This window comes from Grampus griseus (assembly GCF_964374135.1).
Source record: "Grampus griseus genome assembly, chromosome: X".
NCBI lineage: Eukaryota > Metazoa > Chordata > Mammalia > Artiodactyla > Delphinidae > Grampus > Grampus griseus.
In genome coordinates, this window is record NC_138999.1 from 110,803,175 (window position 1) to 110,824,920 (window position 21,746).

General features: G+C 42.0%; 1 protein-coding gene across 1 annotated transcript in view; it reads right to left on the minus strand.

The window, feature by feature from the left end:
- Window positions 1-1,184: 1,184 nt before the first annotated feature.
- ZDHHC9 (zDHHC palmitoyltransferase 9) overlaps window positions 1,185-21,746 on the minus strand; it is a 31,340-nt gene continuing 10,778 nt past the window's right edge. Inside the window, exons 4-11 of the mRNA XM_082681319.1 lie at window positions 19,696-19,856; window positions 13,947-14,105; window positions 8,985-9,122; window positions 7,957-8,031; window positions 7,108-7,202; window positions 5,557-5,660; window positions 5,056-5,152; window positions 1,185-2,767 (exon numbers count right to left, since the gene is read on the minus strand). Coding sequence (XP_082537445.1) covers window positions 2,651-2,767; window positions 5,056-5,152; window positions 5,557-5,660; window positions 7,108-7,202; window positions 7,957-8,031; window positions 8,985-9,122; window positions 13,947-14,105; window positions 19,696-19,856 — 946 coding nt within the window. The 3' untranslated portion in view covers window positions 1,185-2,650. The remainder of the gene's footprint in view (window positions 2,768-5,055; window positions 5,153-5,556; window positions 5,661-7,107; window positions 7,203-7,956; window positions 8,032-8,984; window positions 9,123-13,946; window positions 14,106-19,695; window positions 19,857-21,746) is intronic.

Here is a 21,746-nt window from a genome sequence, read left to right on the forward strand (position 1 = left end):
AACTTAAGGAATGGGGAGGAAGGGGAGAGGTGGAAAGAATGTCAGCCATTGAAAAGAGCAAACAATTTAAAGCCTATTCCCCTGGGAGGGACCAATTCTTCAATCTCCCCTCTGATCAGAACTCAGACTAGGAACAGTCCCAGCCGGTGCATGGTATGAACGGGACAGATCTTCAGGCCAAGGTCTTAAATGCAGAAGATTTATATAGGAAAAGAACAAGGGTAGGGAGTAGGGAAAAGCAGAAGCTTTTAAAAAAAAAGATCATTTCACACTAATGATAAGGGGTTTCCATTCTGACCCTTGACCTCAGAAAAAGAAAGCTTCTCTAACTCACACAAGGGTCAACAGAAGAGTGACTGAGGTAAGTTGAGGGAGGAGAGAGGAGATGGGCTAAGACAGGATGGGTTGAGAACTGACTAAAAATGGGTTCATCTGAGTGGCAGGTTAACTGGAAAAACCTAGTATCTTCCCAACTCTCCAGGCTTGGCCTTATTTTGAACTAACTAAAATCTAACTACAAGGACAAAACTGAGAGAGCCAGAAAAAGAATGAGAAAGTAGAGGCAGATAGGACCGGAATCTGAGTCAGTCAGAGTTCCCAGTCTGTCTCTCTGTCTCTCTAAGGATTGCTAAACTCAAATCCTGCTACAAGAAAATAGGAAGACATAGAGAAAAAGCTAGGAGCGGCCGAATTTCATTACTTCTTTTTTTTTTTTTCATTACTTCTGATTAACTGGGAAGAGCGAGACAAGAACTGGTAAGGGATCTTGATTACAGACCATTTAAAAAGAAATATATACCATCACTTGTAAAAGATCACTAACAAAATATTTCCAAGGGGAGGCCCTGAGGAGCCTGCTTTAATAACCAAGACTCATTTGCAATTAACAGCATCCATCTGCATAAAAACAATATCCTATTAAAGAACTTGTTCTCTTAATTTAATATAACCCCTGACCCTCCCAATCTTTCTAACACTGTTCATGGCCTTGAAAGGCCTCTTTTCATAGTCAAGAATACGGTAAACTTCAACCCAGAATGTAGTATAGGTCAATGGAGAGTTTGGGAGCTACCTCTCCAACCCAAGGGCCCCCTGGAAAATGGAAGTATGTGTAGTAACAAGCACCCCCTTCAACCCCCACCCCCACCCCACCCCCCAAAGATATTCACACCCCCATGGTGGTTCTTGAAATGGAAGGGGGAAGGAGGAGGCAGGCAGCTTGCATTAGACACAGTTTAATCGCCTTCAAATAGATTAAAAGTTCTGCTTTACACTCCCCCCCTCCCCGGAAGTCATCCAGACAGGACCCTGGCTTAGAAAAACACAGGTGCTCTAGGAAATATAGCCACATATAATACATAAATCTTCTTCCCTGAAATAGAGCAGGTCCTGAGTAGAGCTGACTGGGGGCCACAGCCCACCCCCAGGGTGAAGCGGCTCTGGGACTCTGCCGGTGGAAGTGCTGGAAGAGCGGGGCCTGGAGAAAGCCCCCGGTGTGGTTACCAAGCCCGCGGTGGGCCAAGGCCTTGGAGTGGGTCCCCCAGGAGGGCAGCAGTGCGGGGCTTTCCCTCCTCACTCAGCCGAGGCCTAATGGAAGTACTGGTTATCCTTTTTTTTCTTTTTTTTTTCTTTTTTGAGGGGACATAGGGGGAGAGGAGAGGAGAGCCTCTCTGTGCCTTAGTTTCCCCATTTGTGCATACAGGGCCTCTGCAGGCCTCACACAGGGAGTCTGAGGGGGTAGTGTTTAAGTGAGCACTCGGGCTTCCTCTGAGGAAAAGGAACCACCAAAGTGCAGACTTTTATTACTGCCGTTCCTGCTCCCAACGGGAACAAGAGTCAAAAGGAAAACAAATTAAAAGGGGCTAATGAGAGAGGAAGAGACATGAGACAGAGAGTGCGAGGGGCCGTGCCGTTGGCATCTCATAAGTTCTTATTGAGAACGGCACAGGTATTAAAAAGTTTCTGGGTAGTCTACGAGAAATGTGAATTGTTATCTATACTGCAATTACTTACATATATCTCACTGGAAAAGCGTGGGGCTTGGGTGTTAGAGAGTGGACAGGGGACAAAGGAGAAGTTGCACGAATAAATACAAGTGGAAACTGCCTACCCCATTCCTGAAAGGATTTGCTGGCAATGTTGGCACTTTGTAGCCAGGAGAATCTTCCAAGCCCACTCTCCATCCCCCTCCATTCTGAAGGCCTCAAGAATCCAGTTAGAATTCCCTGGCCAGAGTTCTCTGTGACTGCCCCTGGACTCATGATGCACAGCAGCTTGAGAGGATCTGAGTCAGTCTCAGGAACCTTTACCCCAGAATTGGGCCAGTGACCCCAAGCAGGAGAGCTGGGATCTGGGAAGAGAGGGGAGTCCAAGGGGCCTCTGTGGCTGAGGCCATGGAAAACCAGTGCCAGGGCCCAAGGGACCCATTTGTCCAGTTACCAGAGGTGACTGACATCTTCTGCAACTGCTTGGAGTCCAGAAATTTAAAAAAGCTTGCAGCAAGAAAATGCCAGTTTACAACTGGGTGAATAAAGACCAAAGAAAAACAGTAATAGGAACAGCTTACTTGCTCTCTGTCTCAGGTTATCTTCTCCCATTAAATCTCTCACAGCCCTAATCAGACACAACAAAAGTCTCTTTCATAGATAGGCTACTTCTCAGCTTCAGTGGCCTCCTGTGAGGGCTCTGGGGGCTCTGGGGGTGGCATCTCTTCAGGAGTGCTGGTGTCCTCCGGCATCTCATCGGAGCTTAGATGGTCTGTTGGAGCCTGAGAAGGAAAAGATATCAAATTCAATACAAAGCTCTCCCTCAAAATACAAATGGAGATAACCCATAGACACTGAACTCTTCCTCTGAACCCATCAACCACACTGACGCTACAGATATGCCGCCACCAACACCAAACTCAGAACCAAGACTAGACTGTCGTCTTCTCAGCAGAAGGCAATTGAAGTTTATTTGAGTTCTATTCTTAACTGTCTGTTGTGGACAGATATTTCTATTACTATGCATGATAATAATAAAAGGGATCACAAATAATTACACAGACCACCTTCCCTCCTTCACAACACAATGTTATAACATATTTGTCTAACAAGGCCTGACATGGTGGTTCTCAATCTTCTTTCGGCCCTAACACATACCTCCCTAGAACAGTGATTCTAAACCAAAGAGGGTGGGGTGGTAGAATCTTCAGATGGTATATCTGGTTTGAAAATGCCTCCTGAGTGATTCTAAAATACCACCCTTCCCCACATTCAACTGAGAATCACTAACCTGTACTGTAATGATTTAAGATCAGACTCATCAGAAAAACAATATTCAAAATGATGATAATGATATATAAACATGAGTTTGCTATACTTCAAAAAAGAAAATTAAAAATTTAAGAAAGGCAAAGTAGAGAACAATTATCTAACTTACAAATAGCATTCATCTAAGAGTAGGATTCGATTTCTTTTTTTTGGCCGCGCTGCGTGGCTTGTGGGATCTTAGTTCCCCAACCAGGGATTGAACCCCGGCCCATGGCAGTGAAAGTGCTAAGTCCTCACCACTGGACCGCCAGGGAATTCCAGGAGAATTTGATTTTAAAAGAACGTTCAAGTCTACTAAAAATCTATTAGAACTAATAAAAGAAGTTTAGCAAGGTTTCAGGATACAGAATCAATATACAAAAAAACCAACTGGGCTTCCCTGGTGGCGCAATGGTTGAGAGTCCGCCTGCCGATGCAGGGGACACGGGTTCGTGCCCCGGTCCGGGAAGATCCCACATGCCGCGGAGCGGCTGGGCCTGTGAGCCATGGCCGCTGCGCCTGCGCGTCTGGAGCCTGTGCTCCGCAACAAGAGTGGCCACGATAGTGAGAGGCCCACGCACCGCGATGAAGAGTGGCCCCCGCTTGCCACAACTGGAGAAAGCCCTCGCACAGAAACGAAGACCCAACACAGCCAAAAATAAATAAATAATTAAAAATGAATATCTGCTAAAAAAAATCTGAATTGAGTTGTGTCAAAAAAAAAAAAACTTGCATACACATGTTCATTACAGCATTATTCATAATAACCAAAAGGTGGAAACAACCTAAATGTCTACCAATTGATGAATGGATAAATAAAATGTAGTCTATCTATATAACAGAATATTATTCAACCGTATAAAGGAAAGAAGTACTGCTACATGCTACAACATAGATGAACCTTGAAAATACAAGGCTAAATCAAAGAAGCCAGTCACAAAAGACCACATATAATATGATTCTATTTTTATGAAATGTACAGAAGAAGCCTACAGCAAAAGAAAGTAGATTAATAGTTCCCTAGGGATGGGGCTGAGGGAACTGGGGGGAAAGGGAGAATGACTGCTAATGGGTACAGGGGTTTTTTGGGGGGGCAATGAAAATGTTTTAAAATGGATTGTTGTGATGATAGCACAGTTCTGTGAACATATTACAAACCAGTGAATCCTACATTTTAAACAGGTATTTTATGGTATCTGAATTATATCTCAACAGAGCTATTACAAAAAAAAGAAAGTTCAACTAATAATTTTAGGAACATACTTTATTAAAGCATATGTGATCAGTATAGCTTGGAGAGTTTCCACATCTGCATATTCCAGTGAGGAAGCCTCCTTCTACCAAGGTAACCACACCACTAACTCCAACCCACCCTCCTGACCCCTGTCATTGCTCCTATAGCATTTTATGCTTCCCTCATCAAGGCACTTTTCACTACACGGACTAATAACCTGTTTTCTCTCATCCCCACTAGACAATGAGCTCCATAAGAGCAGACGCATTATGTGACTTGTTCACTGGTGTATCCCTAGCACCTAGCACATTGGCTGGCACAGAATGTTGAAGAAATGACTAGATCTCAATCTATGTCAAGGGCACAAAGATCTTAAGGCAATGTCAGGGCAGAAGCAGAGACAGGGAAGCTGGAGTGACTGGACACAAAATTGCCTAATTATATCTCTAAGGTGTAAATTTAGTCTACACCCTCTACCCCCAACTCAGTCTTAAAGTCTAAAAGCCTTAAAAAGTCAGGAACACTTACTGGGCTCTGAGGCAAGAGGCTGGTACTGGCCTCTTGAGTACTGGGAGGTCGACTTCCACTTTCCTCCAGTGGCAAAATACCCCTTCGATCCAGCACACTGAAGGAGACAGGAGAGTTAACAAAGCACTTTGCATCCACCTCTCCACCCACCCACCCCACTGAATCTTCCTGTGTGTGCTGGAAAATATAAACCTGCCCTTTGGCAGTCTAGTCTGATCCTAGCACACATCTCCTACCTTCCATTCACTTTTTCTTCCACAAACCAGGGAATACCACATTAACAAGGGAACAAACAGATAAAATAAGAATGAAAGGTCATCCCTTCAAAACAACCAGCCCATGGCCTATGGTCCATGTAGATACGGCACCAAGGGACAATCCCTGGGAAGACCTCTTTTGACACGAAGAGGCCATGTTCAGAAGAATGCATCACACCAGGTGACAGGATCAGGTCAAACTGCTTGTCCCAAGAGTTCCAGGATCTTCTAGTCCTCTGAGTACCTGGGGGGCAAGGGGCCACACAGCACTTCACAGCAGTTCTTCACAATATTGCCATGGCTATAGGGATTCTGGACACGATTCTTCCCTGTCCATGAGCCTTTGATCTGCAAGATAAAAGCCAAGGCTTAAACATTATGTTGAAGAAATACATGCAGCACAGGAAGATGAAAAAGTTCTGGAGATGGATGGTGGTGATGGTTGCACAACAATGTGAATGTACTAATACCACTGAATTGTAAACTTAAAAAATGGTTTAAGATGGTACATTTTAAGGACTTCCCTGGTGGTCCAGTGGTTAAGAATCCGCCTGCCACTGCAGGGGACACGGGTTCGAGCCCCGGTCCAGGAAGATCCCACATGCCACGAAGCAACTAAGCCCCTGTGCCACAGATACTGAGCCCACGCGCCTAGTGCCCGTGCTCCGCAATAAGAGAAGCCACCGCAATGAGAAGCCCACGCACTGCAACGAAGAGCAGCCCCTGCTCACCGCAACTAGAGAAAGCCTGTGCGCAGCAACGAAGACTCAGCGCAGCCAAAAAAAAAAAAAAAGATGGTGCATTTTATGTGTCTTTTACCACAACAGAAAAAAAAAAGAGAAATACATGCATAGCCACGGAAAAATATTCACAATAGAGTAAAAAAGCAGATACCTGAGCGTTATGTATTATTTCCATTTAAAAATACATAATATATTCACATAAACAAACGTGAGAACAAGTCTAGACAAGTCTAGAAGACTATAGATCATACCATTAACAATGGTGATGCCTAGGAGGTAAAATTACAGGGACTTATTTGCTATTTTTTACTCATCTGTACTTCCTGATTTTCTACAATGAATATGGATTAATCGGTAAATTTTTGTTTTTAATTCATTAATTTATTTATTTTAGGCTACACTGGGTCTTCGTTGCTGCACGCGGGCTTTCTCTAGTTGCGGCGAGCGGGGGCCACTCTGTTGCGGTGCGCGGGCTTCTCATTGCAGTGGCTTCTCTTGTTGCGGAGCACGGGCTCTAGGCGTGCAGGCTTCAGTAGCTGCGGCACGCAGGCTCAGTAGTTGTGGCTCACGGGCTCTAGAGCACAGGCTCAGTTGTTGTGGCGCACGGGCTTCGTTGCTCCGCAGCATGTGGGATCTTCCCAGACCAGGGCTCGAACCGGTGTCCCCTGCATTGGCAGGCGGATTCTTAACCACTGCGCCACCAGGGACGTCCCAATCGGTAACTTTTTAAAAGCAAGGACTTATTCAATGCAACTGTCCCTCTCCATTCCAAACCCAGAGGCACCAGTTAGCTTTTAAGGACCTATGAACAGCTAAAGACCTTGTGCTCACCCAACCATATTCAATCTCTTCTTCCTAATTCCCTACAGGCATTCAGCTCCAAACAAAGCAGTCTGCTTTTTCTTCTACACACCTGGTTTAACAATCTCCCACACCTGGCTTTCTGCCTGCCTCAACCTCCCAGGCCCTGGAGACTCAGTTCTCCAGCAGGTAATTAGAGAATAGGCTTTTGATAGAAGAATATGTAATGAGGAGAGGAAAAGTTGACTCACATCTTCATTGGTTGTCTGGTTGAGAGCCACAAGGAAAGTGTGGAATCCAGTCAGTCCCACGACGGACCAGAGTGTGAAGAAGCAAATGAGTACTTCTAGAACAGTGAGGTGTTGGTTAAGGAATATTGAAGAAGCCACACCACGGAACTTGATGCCGCAGCCCATACTCATGACACCAGTCACACCATCTTTACCCCTTGGAACATATACCACAAATATATATCCATACATAACAATGGGTGAATTCTAAACTTGCTGGCTATATCCCTCATGAAAGGTAAAGGATGCCTGTTTATCCACTACAAGTAGCTCTCTAACAGATCTAGTCTATTTAGGTGTTTGTCTGTTTATTCATCATTGGCTCTTCGAAGGGGACATTTAGGAGGGGTCCAAAGCTAAACAACGTTGGCCATCACTGCCAATGGAAAACACATCAAAAAATAAACTTTATAGATGAAACAACTGGTGGGAAAGAAACCAGAATGTGATTTCTAGAAATCCCATCTGAATCTCCTTTTCAGAAATGTAACTTCTGTACAAAATAAGCTTAGCTGTAACAGGAAGGTGGGACTTCTAGTAAGTGATGCAAGAGGTCTATTGAGAGCAAAGTATAGCCCACTAGAGAATGCAGGGCTGAGCCTGGGATCAGAAGGACTTGGGAGGGAGGCAGTGGAGACAAAGTTGAAGGAAAGACCTCCCTTTAAGCCCTGGCCATCCTCCATTCTAGTTGCTACCACTAAGGCTACATTTAAAAATTTTAGACGTTGGCACTCTCTGATGTCTGAAAAATGAGATGGTGGAGAACTGCAGACAGAAAGCATGCTGAAAAGTAGTTTAAGAGGGCTTCACGGGGACATCCTGCCAGGGGAGGATATGTTCCAGGAGTTTCTTTCAATGTCTCCAGGAAGCCAATTTTCAAGGATTCTGTGAAATTGGGAGGAGGAGTAGAGAGAAAGATTAGTAACTTTAGTAAAAAATACACACATACCCTAGTGCCTACTCACTTTCTTCCCTCCCTATCCCTTGTTACAAGCCGGCAAGAGATAAGCCCTCATTCAGGCAAGGGACTCACACCTCCAAGCTGGTACTCTCTTGACTAAAGGGTCCACCTTCTCAATACAGGACCCAACACTGGACTAGAGAGTCGGCCACAAGCCAAGCATCTGGCTCCCCTCCCTTTTCCCTAGCCTCCAGCTATGGCCATGGAGCGGGAAATTCATTCACAGATGAAAGAAATCAGAAATATCCAAGAAAAATCCTCTCTCTTCATCAATCCATATCTCTTCACTGCTCAAAATCCAGCTCAGGACTCATCTCTCCCCAGGAAGCTGCCTGGATTAAGACCACTCCTTTAACTCCTCATCCCATCTGCCCTTGGGCTGTTTTATGTGTGTGTATGTGTGCATGTGCACACGCGCACGCGCACACACACACACACACAGGTGTATATTTTCTATCTCCCAAAGTAGACCATGAGCCACTAAAAGACATTTCTCTGGTGTAACCCCTTCTACCACCTGACACAAGGGCAGGTCTTATGAGGCAAAAGAGGTGACACATACAGGCAAAAATACATCCCCAACCTTTGGGATCACCTCAGAAATGCCCAGTACTCTAGGTACAGACCAGTAATTATGGTGCTGGTCTCCAGCAGAGGGCCACTGAGAAGACCAACACACTCGGTAAATCCTAATTGATGTGAGCTGAGGTTTGGAGCTCTGTTCAGGAGCAGATAGTAGTGCACACTTCTAACTGGTCCTAAGGTGGCTTTGCAATGGTAAAGTCCCGCCAGGATACGGAACCACTCTCCTAAGCTGTCCTCAAGTCTTCTCCCACCACCCACCCCTCCAGCAACATACACTGCCCTGTATACTCACTGAGGGCCACGTAGACGATGTTGAAGGCAAAGACATAGATCGTGAGGAGGGACAGAGAAAGGATGAAGAGGTAGAAGTAGCGGTAGTTCCTCTTTCCAACACAATTCCCCACCCAGGGGCAGTGATGGTCGAAGCGCTCTGTGGGAGAAAGAGAGAGTCCAGTGCCAAAACCTCCAAAACTAAGCACAACCCTGCCATCCACTTAATACCTAAGTCCAAGACCCCTAGGATCGCTGCCTATTTCAACTGTAAAAAACACTGGTTTTGTATACACTGATGTGTATAAAATGGATGACTAATAAGAACCTGCTGTATAAAAAAATAAATAAAATTCAAATAAATAAATAAAACCAAAAACACCTATTTCCTTCCAAAATAAATTAAAAAAAAACACTGGTTTTTATTTTTTACAGTGTTTTCACAGCCATCTCATTTGATCCCCACAATCGTCCTGGAAGTTGGGCAAAAGAAGATGTTCTTTTCTCCATTTTACAGATGAGAAAACTGAGACACTGAGGGGTTAAGTGATCTGTCTCACTGTCAGTTAACAGCAGAGACCTTGCTTTTCCAAAGAAAAGTCTTAGTAAGTGTGTCTACTAAGCACAGGAAGAATAAATAGGTGTAAATAGCCAAGGGACTTTTGAAAAATGAGTAGCGTGGTTTTTCTTAAACTCCAGTTAGTAAAAAATTATAAACCTACATACCTGGAATGGTGTGGCATAGCTCAATGGAATGGAAATCACCCAGAAACAGAATATATAAAAATTTACTGTCTGAGAATGGTAGTGCTTCAAAACCAGTAGAGAAAGGAAGTATCATTCCATCAACAACTCAGAGACAATTGGTTACTTGGTTGAAAATAAGGTTAGATCTTTTTCCCTCACACTATTTACCAAAATTAATTCCAGATGAATTAAAGAGTTAAATGTAAAAACAAAGTGAAACCTTAAAATAACCATAAAGAATAGGTGAACATTTGTCTCCTGTATGGAGAAGGACTTTCTAAGCATAAAAGTAATGGAAAAAAACCACAGATGACAAAGAAAAATAGATTTGACTCCATACACTTTAAACAATATTTCATAGATGTTAAAAATACTATAAAGAAAATTAAAGAGGAAAAAAAACCCCGAGAAAGTATGTGAATTTTGTAACTTAGTCTATGAAAAGTCCTTACAAATCAATAACAAAATACAAATACTCCTTCAAAAATAGTCAAAAAGCAAAACAGTTAATAAATACCATATAAACATATATTTAAACGTTTTCAGATTCACTAACTCATCGCAATACTAATACAACAATAAGATACTTTTCTGTCTATCAAAATAAGAATATAAAAAATAATATTCAGTGCTAGTGAGAACACGGGAAAACATACACTCTAATATACTGTTTGTGGAAGTACAAATTGAGAGAACCTTTCTGGAAAGCAATTTGCCCGTATGTATCAAGAGCCTTAATAATGCTCACACCCCTTCGGCAGAATAAATCCATTTTTAATAATTTCTCATAAGGAAATAGAGATGTGCACAGAAATTTAAGTTCAATACTTTTTTATTAATTTTTTTATTGTGGTAAAATATATAAAACATACAATTTGCCATTTTAACCAATTTTAAGTGTAAAATTCACTGGCATTAATTACATTCACAATGTTGTACAACTATCACAACTACCTATTTCCCAAAATTTTCATCACCCCCAAACCACCGCTTGGATTGTCTCCATCTTTTGGCTTTCATGAACAGTGCTGATGTGAACACTGATGTACAAGCACGTTTGAGCTCCTGTTTTCAGTTCTTTTTTGGTATTGTTATGGACAGAACTGTGTCCCCCTAAAATTCATACATTGAAGCCCTAACCCCAGTGTGACTGCATTTGTAGACAGGGCCTCTAAGGAGGTAACTAAAGTTAAATAAGGTCATAAGGGTGGGGCCCTAATCCAATACAACTGGTATCCTTATAAGAAGAAAAGGAAGAGATACCAGAAGCGCACGAGCACAGAGAAAAGGCCATGTGAGGACACGGCAAGAAGGTGGCCACCTGCAAGCCTCACCAGAAATCAACACAGTCGGCACTGTGATTTTGGACTTCTAACCTCCAGCACTATGAGAAATTCAATTTCTGTTATTTAAGCTACTCAGTCTGTGGTATTTTGTTGGCAGCCCGAGCACACTGGGTAATATAGGTATATACCCAAGAGTGGAATTGCTGGGTCATATAATTCTATGTTAACTTTCTGAAGAACTGCCAAAATGTTCTCCACAGCAGCTGCACCATTTTACATTCCCACCAGCAATGTATGAAGGTTCCAATTTCGCCACATCCTTAAATTTAATATTTTTTTTAAATTTAATAATTTTGATTGCAGTTTTATAATAATGAATAAAACAGGATCGTGAATAATATCTACTGATATGAGACCACCTAAATAAAGTAGAATATAGCCATATGATGGATTATGCAGTCATTAAAATAATATATTCAAAAAACATTTATTAAAGGTGTAGAAAAATGCTCAGGATATAATGGTAAGTGACAAAGGCAGGACTAAAAACTCTAGTATGATCCAATTTCACAAACAAGAGAAAGACTAGAAGGAAATACAGCAAAATGGAGAGTGAGTTTGGGATTAAGTTTTATTAATACCTGTACTTCCCATATTTTCTACAATGAACATGTATTATTATTATTTTATTATTTTATTTTTTTGCGGTACGCGGGCCTCTCACTGTTGTGGCCTCTCCCGTTGCGGAGCACAGGCTCCGGACGCGCAGGCTCAGCGGCCATGGCTCACGGGCCCAGCCGCTCCGCGGCACGTGGGATCCTCCCGAACCGGGGCACGAACCCGTGCCCCCTGCATCGGCAGGGGGACTCCCAACCACTGCGCCACCAGGGAAGCCCAACATGTATTATTTTAATGAATGAAAAAAGCACAAAGAATAAAATATATCATTTTTAAAGCGCAGTGAGCTGTGTACCAGTCAAAAAATAAGGCTGTAAAAACAGGTGCATCTCCTAGTTAAAGGGCTATATCTTTTCAGAAAAGGGAAGGAAGATATAGCCTTACTTTAAGCAAACCTGCCACATAAAAAACACTGAAGAATGCAGATTTATACAGATATATTCAATATTTTTACCATCAATATATTATAAATCACACTTTTTTCTGATAATATTGATACAAGTAATACATGCTCATTGTAGAAAACTTGAAAATAATTTTTTTCTAATGAAGGAAACAAAATCCCTTATTACCCCACAACCTATAGATAATAGACAATAAACGTTCTAGAGTACTTCCTTGCATAATTCTTTATACATACTTATATTTTTTTAAATGTGTAACTGAGATCACACTATAAATGTAGCCTATCTTCTATTTTATTTCATTTAGCTTTCTGGTATGAGCTTTACCCATAGAAGTCCACTGTATGTTATGTCCCACAATTTATTTGACCATTTATCTACTGATGGACAATTAGTTTCTTTTCAATTTTTCATTACTATAATAATCTGGAGGTAAATATGTCCATACCTAAATCTTTACCACATCTCTAATTATTTTCTTGGGTTAGATCCCTAGAAGGCAAGTCACTGGCACCAAAGGGTATACATGTTTTAAGGTTTTCATGAATTTTATTAGGTTGCCTTCCAAAAAGTTTGTTCCAATTTACACTCCTACCAGTGTAGGGCTAAGCGTTATCAGGTTTTCCTTGCTAAATTTCTAGGTTTAAGATCTTGTTTTAATTTTTATTTCTTTGCTTTTTAGTAGAGATGAACCTTTTTTTCATGTGAACTAAGTAATTGCATTTCCTGTTTTATCTGCTGTCCATATTTCTACTGAAATGTTATTGCTTCTTTTTTAAAAAATCAATTTGCATGAGTTCTTTATGTTTAAGAATATTAATAAGGAGAGGGAATACTTTTTGAAAACCTTCACATCACACTTCCTTGAAATATCAAGTTTCCTGGCTCATTTAAAATGAGTTTCAATTTATAAAAATCCTATCTACATATAGCTTTTACCATATAAAGTAAGATATATCTTCCCAACCTTAACCTAAAAAGAATTGGCTAATGAGAGGAAAGCAATGTGCTCAGGCATGCTCCATGGCATACATAAAGAATGCTGGAAGTATGCCTATTGATAATATAAGGAATTGCACATATCTGCCTATCAACAGACGTATTTACTGCCTGTTTTTGATCTTTCCCAGGGCTCAGCATACACTAGGCAGTGATTACAACTAAGTCACATATATGTAGCTAGAAGCACAGATCTCTGTATTATGCACACATACACCCCCCACCCTTGCAGCAGAAGCAGAGAAAGAACAAATGAGGGTTTTGGAATCAGAGCTGTTCCAGCTTCATCTCATACTAATTTAATTATATGAACCTACACAAAGGTGCTTCATCTATTTCTTCATCTGTAAAATGAGGATAATACCTATCTTATGGAGTTCTTATGAGTCTTAAATGAGAGAAAGGGAAAGCACTTAGCAAGTGCCTAGTATATATTAGGAATTCAATAAATGCTAGCAATTTTTTTCTTCCTGGGAACACCACTTCTTATTTAGCCCTTCCTTCCCCGATGCTGCCCTCCAGTGGACTAGGATTCTCCTCCCCCTACGTAAGGTGGGTTCCACTTGAAACAGATCCAGTAGAAGAAAATCTAGATTTGAAAAACAGGTAAAGTTTATTTCTTTATTTACCAAAGAGGTTTTTTTTTTAAACTAGAGGATATTTAAATTATGATTTGATCTACAGAAGTACAGCTGATTTGCAATTGTTCGGAAGCTTGTTTCCCATCTTAAGTTTCTTAACTAAAAATCTAGCTTGTTTCCTATCTAAATCTATCCTCCCACCCCCACTGATTTTTCCTGAGAAAAATCACCCTGACCCTCTTCTTCAACTCAGCCTTTCCCCAGGCAACATCTCTTTGGTTTTACTCACCCACACAGTTGTCACAGATGCTGCAATGAGAGGCCCGGGGAGGCCGGAAGATCTTGCATGTATAACAGTATTTCAGCTTCACAATCTGGTTGTTTATCTGGAAATTCTTGATACGAGGGGGTGGTCGCTGGCCTTGGGGTACTGCACCATTGGTAGCTTCTGTAGATCAGTAAAGACAGTTAACACCACTGCTAGCCATTATTTGAGACCAAAAGCCTTACCACCTCTCCAAGAGCAATGGGAGTAATCAAATGTTCCCTAGGCCCACTGTCCCCGCCAGGCTGGCATTTCCAGACTAGACTCTCAACATCACAGAGTATCCTCCCCAAATTCCACTGAGTGCCATGCAATTATTTTGTGTACACGTAAAAAAGTGTTTCTTCAAGCTTTTTGGCTGATTACAAAGAAAAACATTCATAATAGAAGAAATAAAAATGGCTAAAAAACATATGAAATGAAAACATATAACTTTACTGATAATCAAAGAAATTAACATAAAGATACCATTTCCACCTTCTATATTAACAAGTATTAAAAAGAAGAACCTAGGGGCAGGACAGGAATAAAGACGCAGACATAGAGAATGGACTTGAGGACATGGGGAGGGGGAAGGGTAAGCTGGGACGAAGTGAGACAGTGGCATGGACATATATACACTACCAAATGTAAAATAGATAGCTAGTGGGAAGCAGCCGCATAACACGGGGAGATCAGCTCGGTGCTTTGTGACCACCCAGAGGGGTGGGATAGGGAGGGTGGGAGGGAGGGAGACGCAAGAGGGAGGAGATATGGGGATAGATGTATATGTATAGCTGATTCACTTTGTTATAAAGCAGAAACTAACACATCATTGTAAAGCAATTATACTCCAATAAAGATGTTAAAAAAAAGAATAAAAATACCCAGTGTTGGCAAGGATAGGGAGAAGGTATTTTTATACATTACCAGTAAGCAATATGGCAGTGACTACCAAAATTTTAAATGTGCTTACTTTTTAAAAAAATTAATTAATTTATTTATTTTTGGCTGAATTGGGTCTTCGTTGCTGCGCACGGGCTTTCTCTAGTGGCGGCAAGCGGAGGCCACTCTTCATTGCAGTGTGTGGGCTTCTCATTGTGATGGCCTCTCTTGTTGCGGAACATGGGCTAGGTGCGCAGGTTTCAGTAGTTGTGGCACATGGGCTCAGTAGTTGTGGCTCGCGGGTTCTAGAGCACAGGCTCAGTAGTTGTGGCGCATGGGCTTAGTTGCTCCGCAGCATGTGGGATCTTCCCAGACCAGGGCTCGAACCCGTGTCCCCTGCATTGGCAGGCAGATCCTTAACCACTGCGCCACCAGGGAAGCTCCTAAATGTGTATACTTTTGACCCAGCCATTCTACTTCTAGGAACTTATCAAAATTACAAAGAGATGTACAAAAGATGGTAACACAGGGTATTTGTCACAGAAGTCCCTTTTAATAGTGAAAGACTGAAAATAACCTTAATATTATAATAGAAGGTTGGTTAAGTACATTATGATACGTGCATGGGATGGAATATTATGCAGCCATTTCAAATGATGTACACATTTTAAATATTCACAACATACTGAAAAATGAAACTGTACACTAAAAAGAAGCATTTTACCTTGCAAAAGTAAAATATATGCATGAAAAAAGACTGGTAATATTTAGAATCAGAAAAACAATTATTTAAAAATAAGAGTAATACATGCTTATTGTAAAAAATTTGGAAAAAACAGAAAATATGAATAGAAGACAAAAAAATCACTGATGGTCTCTCAACTCAGGGATATTTATGCATTTTGGTATATTTCCTTCTACTTTTTTTTATTTTAAATAAATTTTAACTTATTTATTTATTTATTTTTGGCTGCATTGGGTCTTCATTGCTACACACAGGCTTTCTCTAGTTGCGGCGAGCAGGGGCTACTCTTCGTTGCAGTGTGTGGGCTTCTCATTGCAGTGGCCTCTCGTTGCAGAGCACAGGCTCTAGTCGGGTGGGCTTCAGTAGTTGTGGCTCACGGGCTCTAGAGCGCAGGCTCAGTAGTTGTGGCGCACGGGCTTTGTTGCTCCACGGCATGCGGGATCTTCCCGGACCAGGGCTCGAACCCGTGTCCCCTGCATTGGCAGGCGGATTCTTAACCACTGTGCCACCAGAGAAGTCCCTTTCCTTCTACTCTTAACAAATAAATAAACATTCATGATTTTTTAAATTTGAGATTATATTTTAGATACAATTTTATACCCTGTATTTTTCACTTAACGTTATACAGTAAGTATTTTTCCATGGTTGTTAATTTTTTTCTGAAAACATCATTATTGGCAATACAATTTTCTATCATATGCATGTACTGTAATTTATTTAACCAATTCATGTTATTGGGCATTTAAGTTGCCTCTGGTATTTTGCTATTTAAATGATGCTGCATGCAAAAACTTAAAACATTACAGACAAAGCTTAAGTCCCCTTTGATCTCCACCCTAATCCCAACCCCCTCCTCCCTTCCTCAAGAATATGTTCATGTGTTAAAATTAATTTCTAAAACATAAAGAAAAAAAGAAAAGCATGTTGAAGTCTGAGCAGTAATATATGAAGTTGCTGGCATTAAAATAGCTAGGAAAAAGAAAAAATGATGCATTAAAAATCCTTCTACAAGTATTTGTGTAAATCTCTGATTATTTCCTTTAGCTAATCCTGAGAGAAGTGAAATTACTGGCTCAAAGGGTATGAACCCTTAAAGCCCATATCACTTATTGGGAAACTGCTTCCCAGACAGATTGTATCAATTTGCATGCCCGCCCATCTGCAGCATATGAGAGTGCCTGTCTCATTGCACCCTTGCTGTGCAGGATAATTCTAAAAACAGAATATTTTTTCAATTCACTTTGATTTTAAAAATATCTGCCATATGGAACTTTTTTCCTTTTTTAGCGGAGTGGGGTGGATGCTGTGAAATCAAACAATAACAGTGTGACACAAGTCTTAAAGAATGGGGATAGCTATTCATTAGAGGATGATATAAGTACCAGCATGCCACCCTAACATTCCTCTGCATGTACTTTACATGAGGGCACCTGGGAGAGAGTTCAAGGCTCTCCCATCCCATGAGGTGCGCTATGATGCAAGGGAACCAACCACATGTCTTCTTCTCTCCCCCACCCAGACCCTACCCACAGCATACCCAGTACAGGGCTGAATGTAAGTTGACAAAAACTTGCTAACATAAACATACGTATGAACTCAAGAACGCACTCTACTATTGAGAGAAACATGCTAAATGCAGAGGTAACAACCTGACAGCTTAAGCCTGGGCCCCGGGCCCAGCAATCTGGCGAAACAGAGCTAACCTTGCTAACAGCCTGCTGTGAGAGGCAAGATCAAGCCAAGGCACTGCCTTGACCTTCAGTTTCTCTATACGTGATGGAAAGAGGAGGACAAAAGACTAACCCAGAGAGAGAAAAGACTACACTCACAACTGTCCCTTCCTATCTTGCTCCTAACTAGTCCAGGTCTCCCCCAACTCCAGCTGCGCCAACACACCTCGCCTCTGTTTCCTTCCCACAATTCCCACCTTCTCCCCACCCCTAAGTAGTTTGAGCTCAGATGTGCACAAATCTATGTCCCCTTACCGCAACTAAAATAGGCTGAAATTTTTCAAAAAGAAATCCACTAAGAAGCTAAATAAACACAGCTAAATAAACAAAAGAAATACAAAAGCTGGAAGCCTTCAAAGCAACCTAAAAAAGTATCAAATCAAAACGTTGTACACCTTAAACTTACACAAAGTCATATGCCAATTATATCTCAATAAAACTGTGGGGAAAAAAAAGAAACCAACTAGAACTGGGAGAAAATATTTCCTTGACAATAGCATGCATATAAACAGGAATAAACTCAATATGAGAAGTATAGAAACTATGTTAAAAAAAACTATAAAAATTCTATTAAAGGGCACAAAATTCAGTCTAAAAATACAGAAAGATGTACTATTTTCTTGGGGATAATTATACATAATAATTATATAAGTGTAAATTCTCTCAAAAATAATATATAAATATAATACCTATTAGAACCCCAATGTGTCTGTCTTTTTAATTCAATAAAATATTAAAATCCCAACAAACAAACAACAACAACAAAGCACCTGAAAGAACTAAAGGCTAACCACAGATTGGTACACCAATGGTACAGCTTTTAGTCTTACAAGTCCTGGGTCCCTTTCTTCTACTCTACGTGGCTTGGATGCTGACTCTAGCTACTTGGGTACCAGATTTGAGAACAATTTAGGTAGGCACCACTGTTGGATCTGGTGGGCTCCAGTCCCTCCTAGTACTGGCATCAGAGCCTTCTTTCCCAGTGTGAGCTCCAGGAGTCTCCCAGGAGTGTGAGCTCCCAGGAGTCTCCCAGGAGTCTCCCAGGAGCTTCCTGGGAAGTTCTGCTTCAATTCATGAAGGCACCCTGGCTCCTGGTTAGTGTAGCTCTTCATTTCTGTCCCAAAGAGCCCTACCCTGAGCTGCAGACTGTACTGTGATTAGCCTGTAACTACTTCCTTTACCATTCCTATAATTCCCAATGGTTCCTGTCCCCTCTCATCTTGTGTGTTCCCCTAAAGCAGGAATCCTTGGTTAGAAACCCACTCATGTGCTTCAAAAGATCTATGAATCCCTGAAATTATATCCAAAATTGTATGTATGTGATGCATATAAGAATATTTTTATGAAGAGGTTTATAGTTTTCATCAAGAAAATCAAATGAGGGACTTCCCTGGTGGTCCAGTGGTCAAGAATCCACCGTCCAATGAAGGGGACGCAAGTTTGATCCCTGGTCGGGGAACTAAGATCCCACATCTGCGGGGCAACTAAGCCCGCGTGCTGCAACTACTGAGCCCGTGCACTCTGGAGCCTGTGTGCCACACTACAGAGCCCACACGCTCTGGAGCCCACATGCCACGACTAGAGAGAAGCCCGCGTGCCACAACCAGAGAGAAACCTACGAGCCACAACTAGAAAGAAGCCCACACACTGCAACGAAAGATCCCGCGTGCTGCAACTAAGACCCGACACAGCCAAAAATATAAATAAATAAATAAATAAATTTGAAAAAAATCAAATGAATTGGGCTTCCCTGGTGGTACAGTGGTTAAGAATCTGCCTGCCAATGCAGGGAACACGGGTTCAAGCCCTGGTCCGGGAAGATCCTACATGCCGCAGAGCAACTAAGTCTGCGTGCCACAACTACTGAGCATGCACTCTAGAGCCCGTGAGCCACAACTACTGAGCCCACGTGCCACACTACTGAAGCCCACACGCCTAGAGCCTGTGCTCCGCAACAAGAGAAGCCACCGCAATGAGAAGCCTATGCACCACAACGAAGTGTAGCCCCCGCTCACCACAACTAGAGAAAAGCCTGAGAGCAGCAACGAACACCCAACACAGCCAAATTAATAAATAAATTAAATAAATACAAAAAAAAATCAAATGAGTTGACGACCCCCAAAAAGTTTTTTAAAAAATCCTCTTGGGAACAGTGCAGCAGGACCTTGGCAAGATATCCCTCCTAAAATGCAACACAGAACAGGGAAGAATGAAGTTCATATTCTTCACAGGGTAGTAATGATCTCAGATTCAGGATCTCAGAGGGAAAAGGCTAGAAGTGATTATTAGTCTGCAACTACAATTATGATTCCATTCTCTTACTAATCAAAGCCACCCACTGTACAATATCTTGCCAGCTGGTTAGAAAACTCACCTATCTCCATTTCTATGAAAGCTGCTTCATCTGGTAGGGCCCGAGGGATCACTCCAGGATCACTGAAGCTGGTCCTCAACAGTGTAGCCATGGAGAAAAGGAAGAGCATGGCAGCAAACACAGGGATGGCAGGTGACAGCTGGACAGCCAGGTAGCGGCATCTGAAGAAAGCAAGCAATTGAACATCTAGTTATTCCTACCCTATACTGACCTGGAATTGTTACCAGTATGTCAATCTGATCTCCACAACAAAATTACAGTACCTCAAGGGCAGGGACCATATTTTTTACTTCTCTCGAATTACTGAAAAGTCCTAACATTTGGTTCTGCACATACTAGGCGCTCAACAAATACTTAACTGATCGATGCCACCTATAACATACAGAAGATAGCCTAAGGAACCTCCGTTACCCTCAAGCCCAGTCCCTCCCATCAGCCTGCTGGGGGTCACATTTCCTCTGTACCTCAGCAAAGGCTCATACCTGTTCAGGTCAGGGACCCAACTGAACCTGGATTGTAAGCACCATAGGTTGCTCTCACTCTGGGAATGTCTAGAGCTTTTCATATCCACTCATCTGGCGTTAGGCCTGAGCTCAAGGAGGGGGAAGAAAAGATGAGGACCAGTCATGAAGCAGAGTCCCAGTGTCAGACAGACGGTATGTCCAGCATGCTTGAAGGCCAGTGAAAAGCTTCAGGGTTGCTGACTGACTCTGCAACATCCACTCACTCCTCTTCCTTCCTCAAAGAGCTGAGCCAATAGATGACTAGTGACCATAAGCAAGGGAATAAGAAAATTGTATCTCCTTAGCACCCCTTCTCAACATCATGTTTGTTCCCCTCTTTCCATAATTCACCTGGAAGGCCATTCCTCTTTCTCTCTGGATATCCCAGCTCTACTCTTCTTTCAGATCCAAAGCCATCAATGCCGTCACTGTCATCATCACAGCCACAATTTATTGAGAACACACCAGATGCACTAAGCTCTTTAGGCACATTACAGCATCCACTTCTCACACTACATCTATAATAGCTGAAGAATCTGGGATTTAGCGAGGTCTTGGCTCTTCCAAAGGCCTATCCTAAACTGCACTGTTTTTCACTATGTTGACCTCATCTCCCCCAACTGAACTTCATAAGAGCAAGAACCTTGTCTTTTAGGAGTGGGAATGCCTGGGTTTGAATTCTGGCTCTACCAGCTCCTAGTTGGGTAACTGAGTTAACTTCAGTCTCCTTATCTGTGAAATGAGGATGATAATGACAGTATTTCATAGGGTGGTTGTGTGGTTCAAATGCATGAATAGAAATAAAGTGCTTAGAACTGCCCTTGACTCATAGTAAACGCTAAGTAAACGTCAGTTATTAACATTATCATCACGGTTCTCTATCTCCCAGAGCCTAATACAAGTATGAGAACAAAGAGGCTATCAACAAATACTTGTCGAGTTGAACTGAGTATCAAACCAAATAAATGGGAATACGTAATTAGAGTTACCACTGACCTATTTTTACTCTCCTCCTCCTGAGGCATATTTTCTCCTTCAACATAGACATCTTCTCTTGGAGGCAGACTATAAGTGGATGAGCAAGGACCAGAGGCAGAGTGAAGAAAGTAAGCTAAGGAAAAAGGCTTATCTCATCTGCACAGGGATTAAGCAAGCTGCTGTCCACTCAGAGTAAACGTTTAACCCTGGGTTGTACCTTTGCTGCAGGTTTGGAACAATCCCCATGAGATCCTCCTCCTGCCTCCGTGCCACACACACGACTGCATGGGGAGTTCAAACCAACTGTACTGAGCAGTTTGCCATGAAGGTGAACATACGGAGTGAACTTGCAAAATGATTTCTGTGGCTTTTTGTTTGCTTGCCTGCTCGTTTGTTTTTTAATAAAATCCTTGGTCTTAGCTTGCTTTTGTAAGATTTTTTTCCTTCTCCTAAAAGCCAAGGGTAGGATCTGGCTAACTGAGTTCAGGGTAATGAAGGTCCTTCCATATCACTCGCTTGTGGATTACCCTCTTTTCCACTATTCCCCTTCACTGGTACAGATAATTAAGA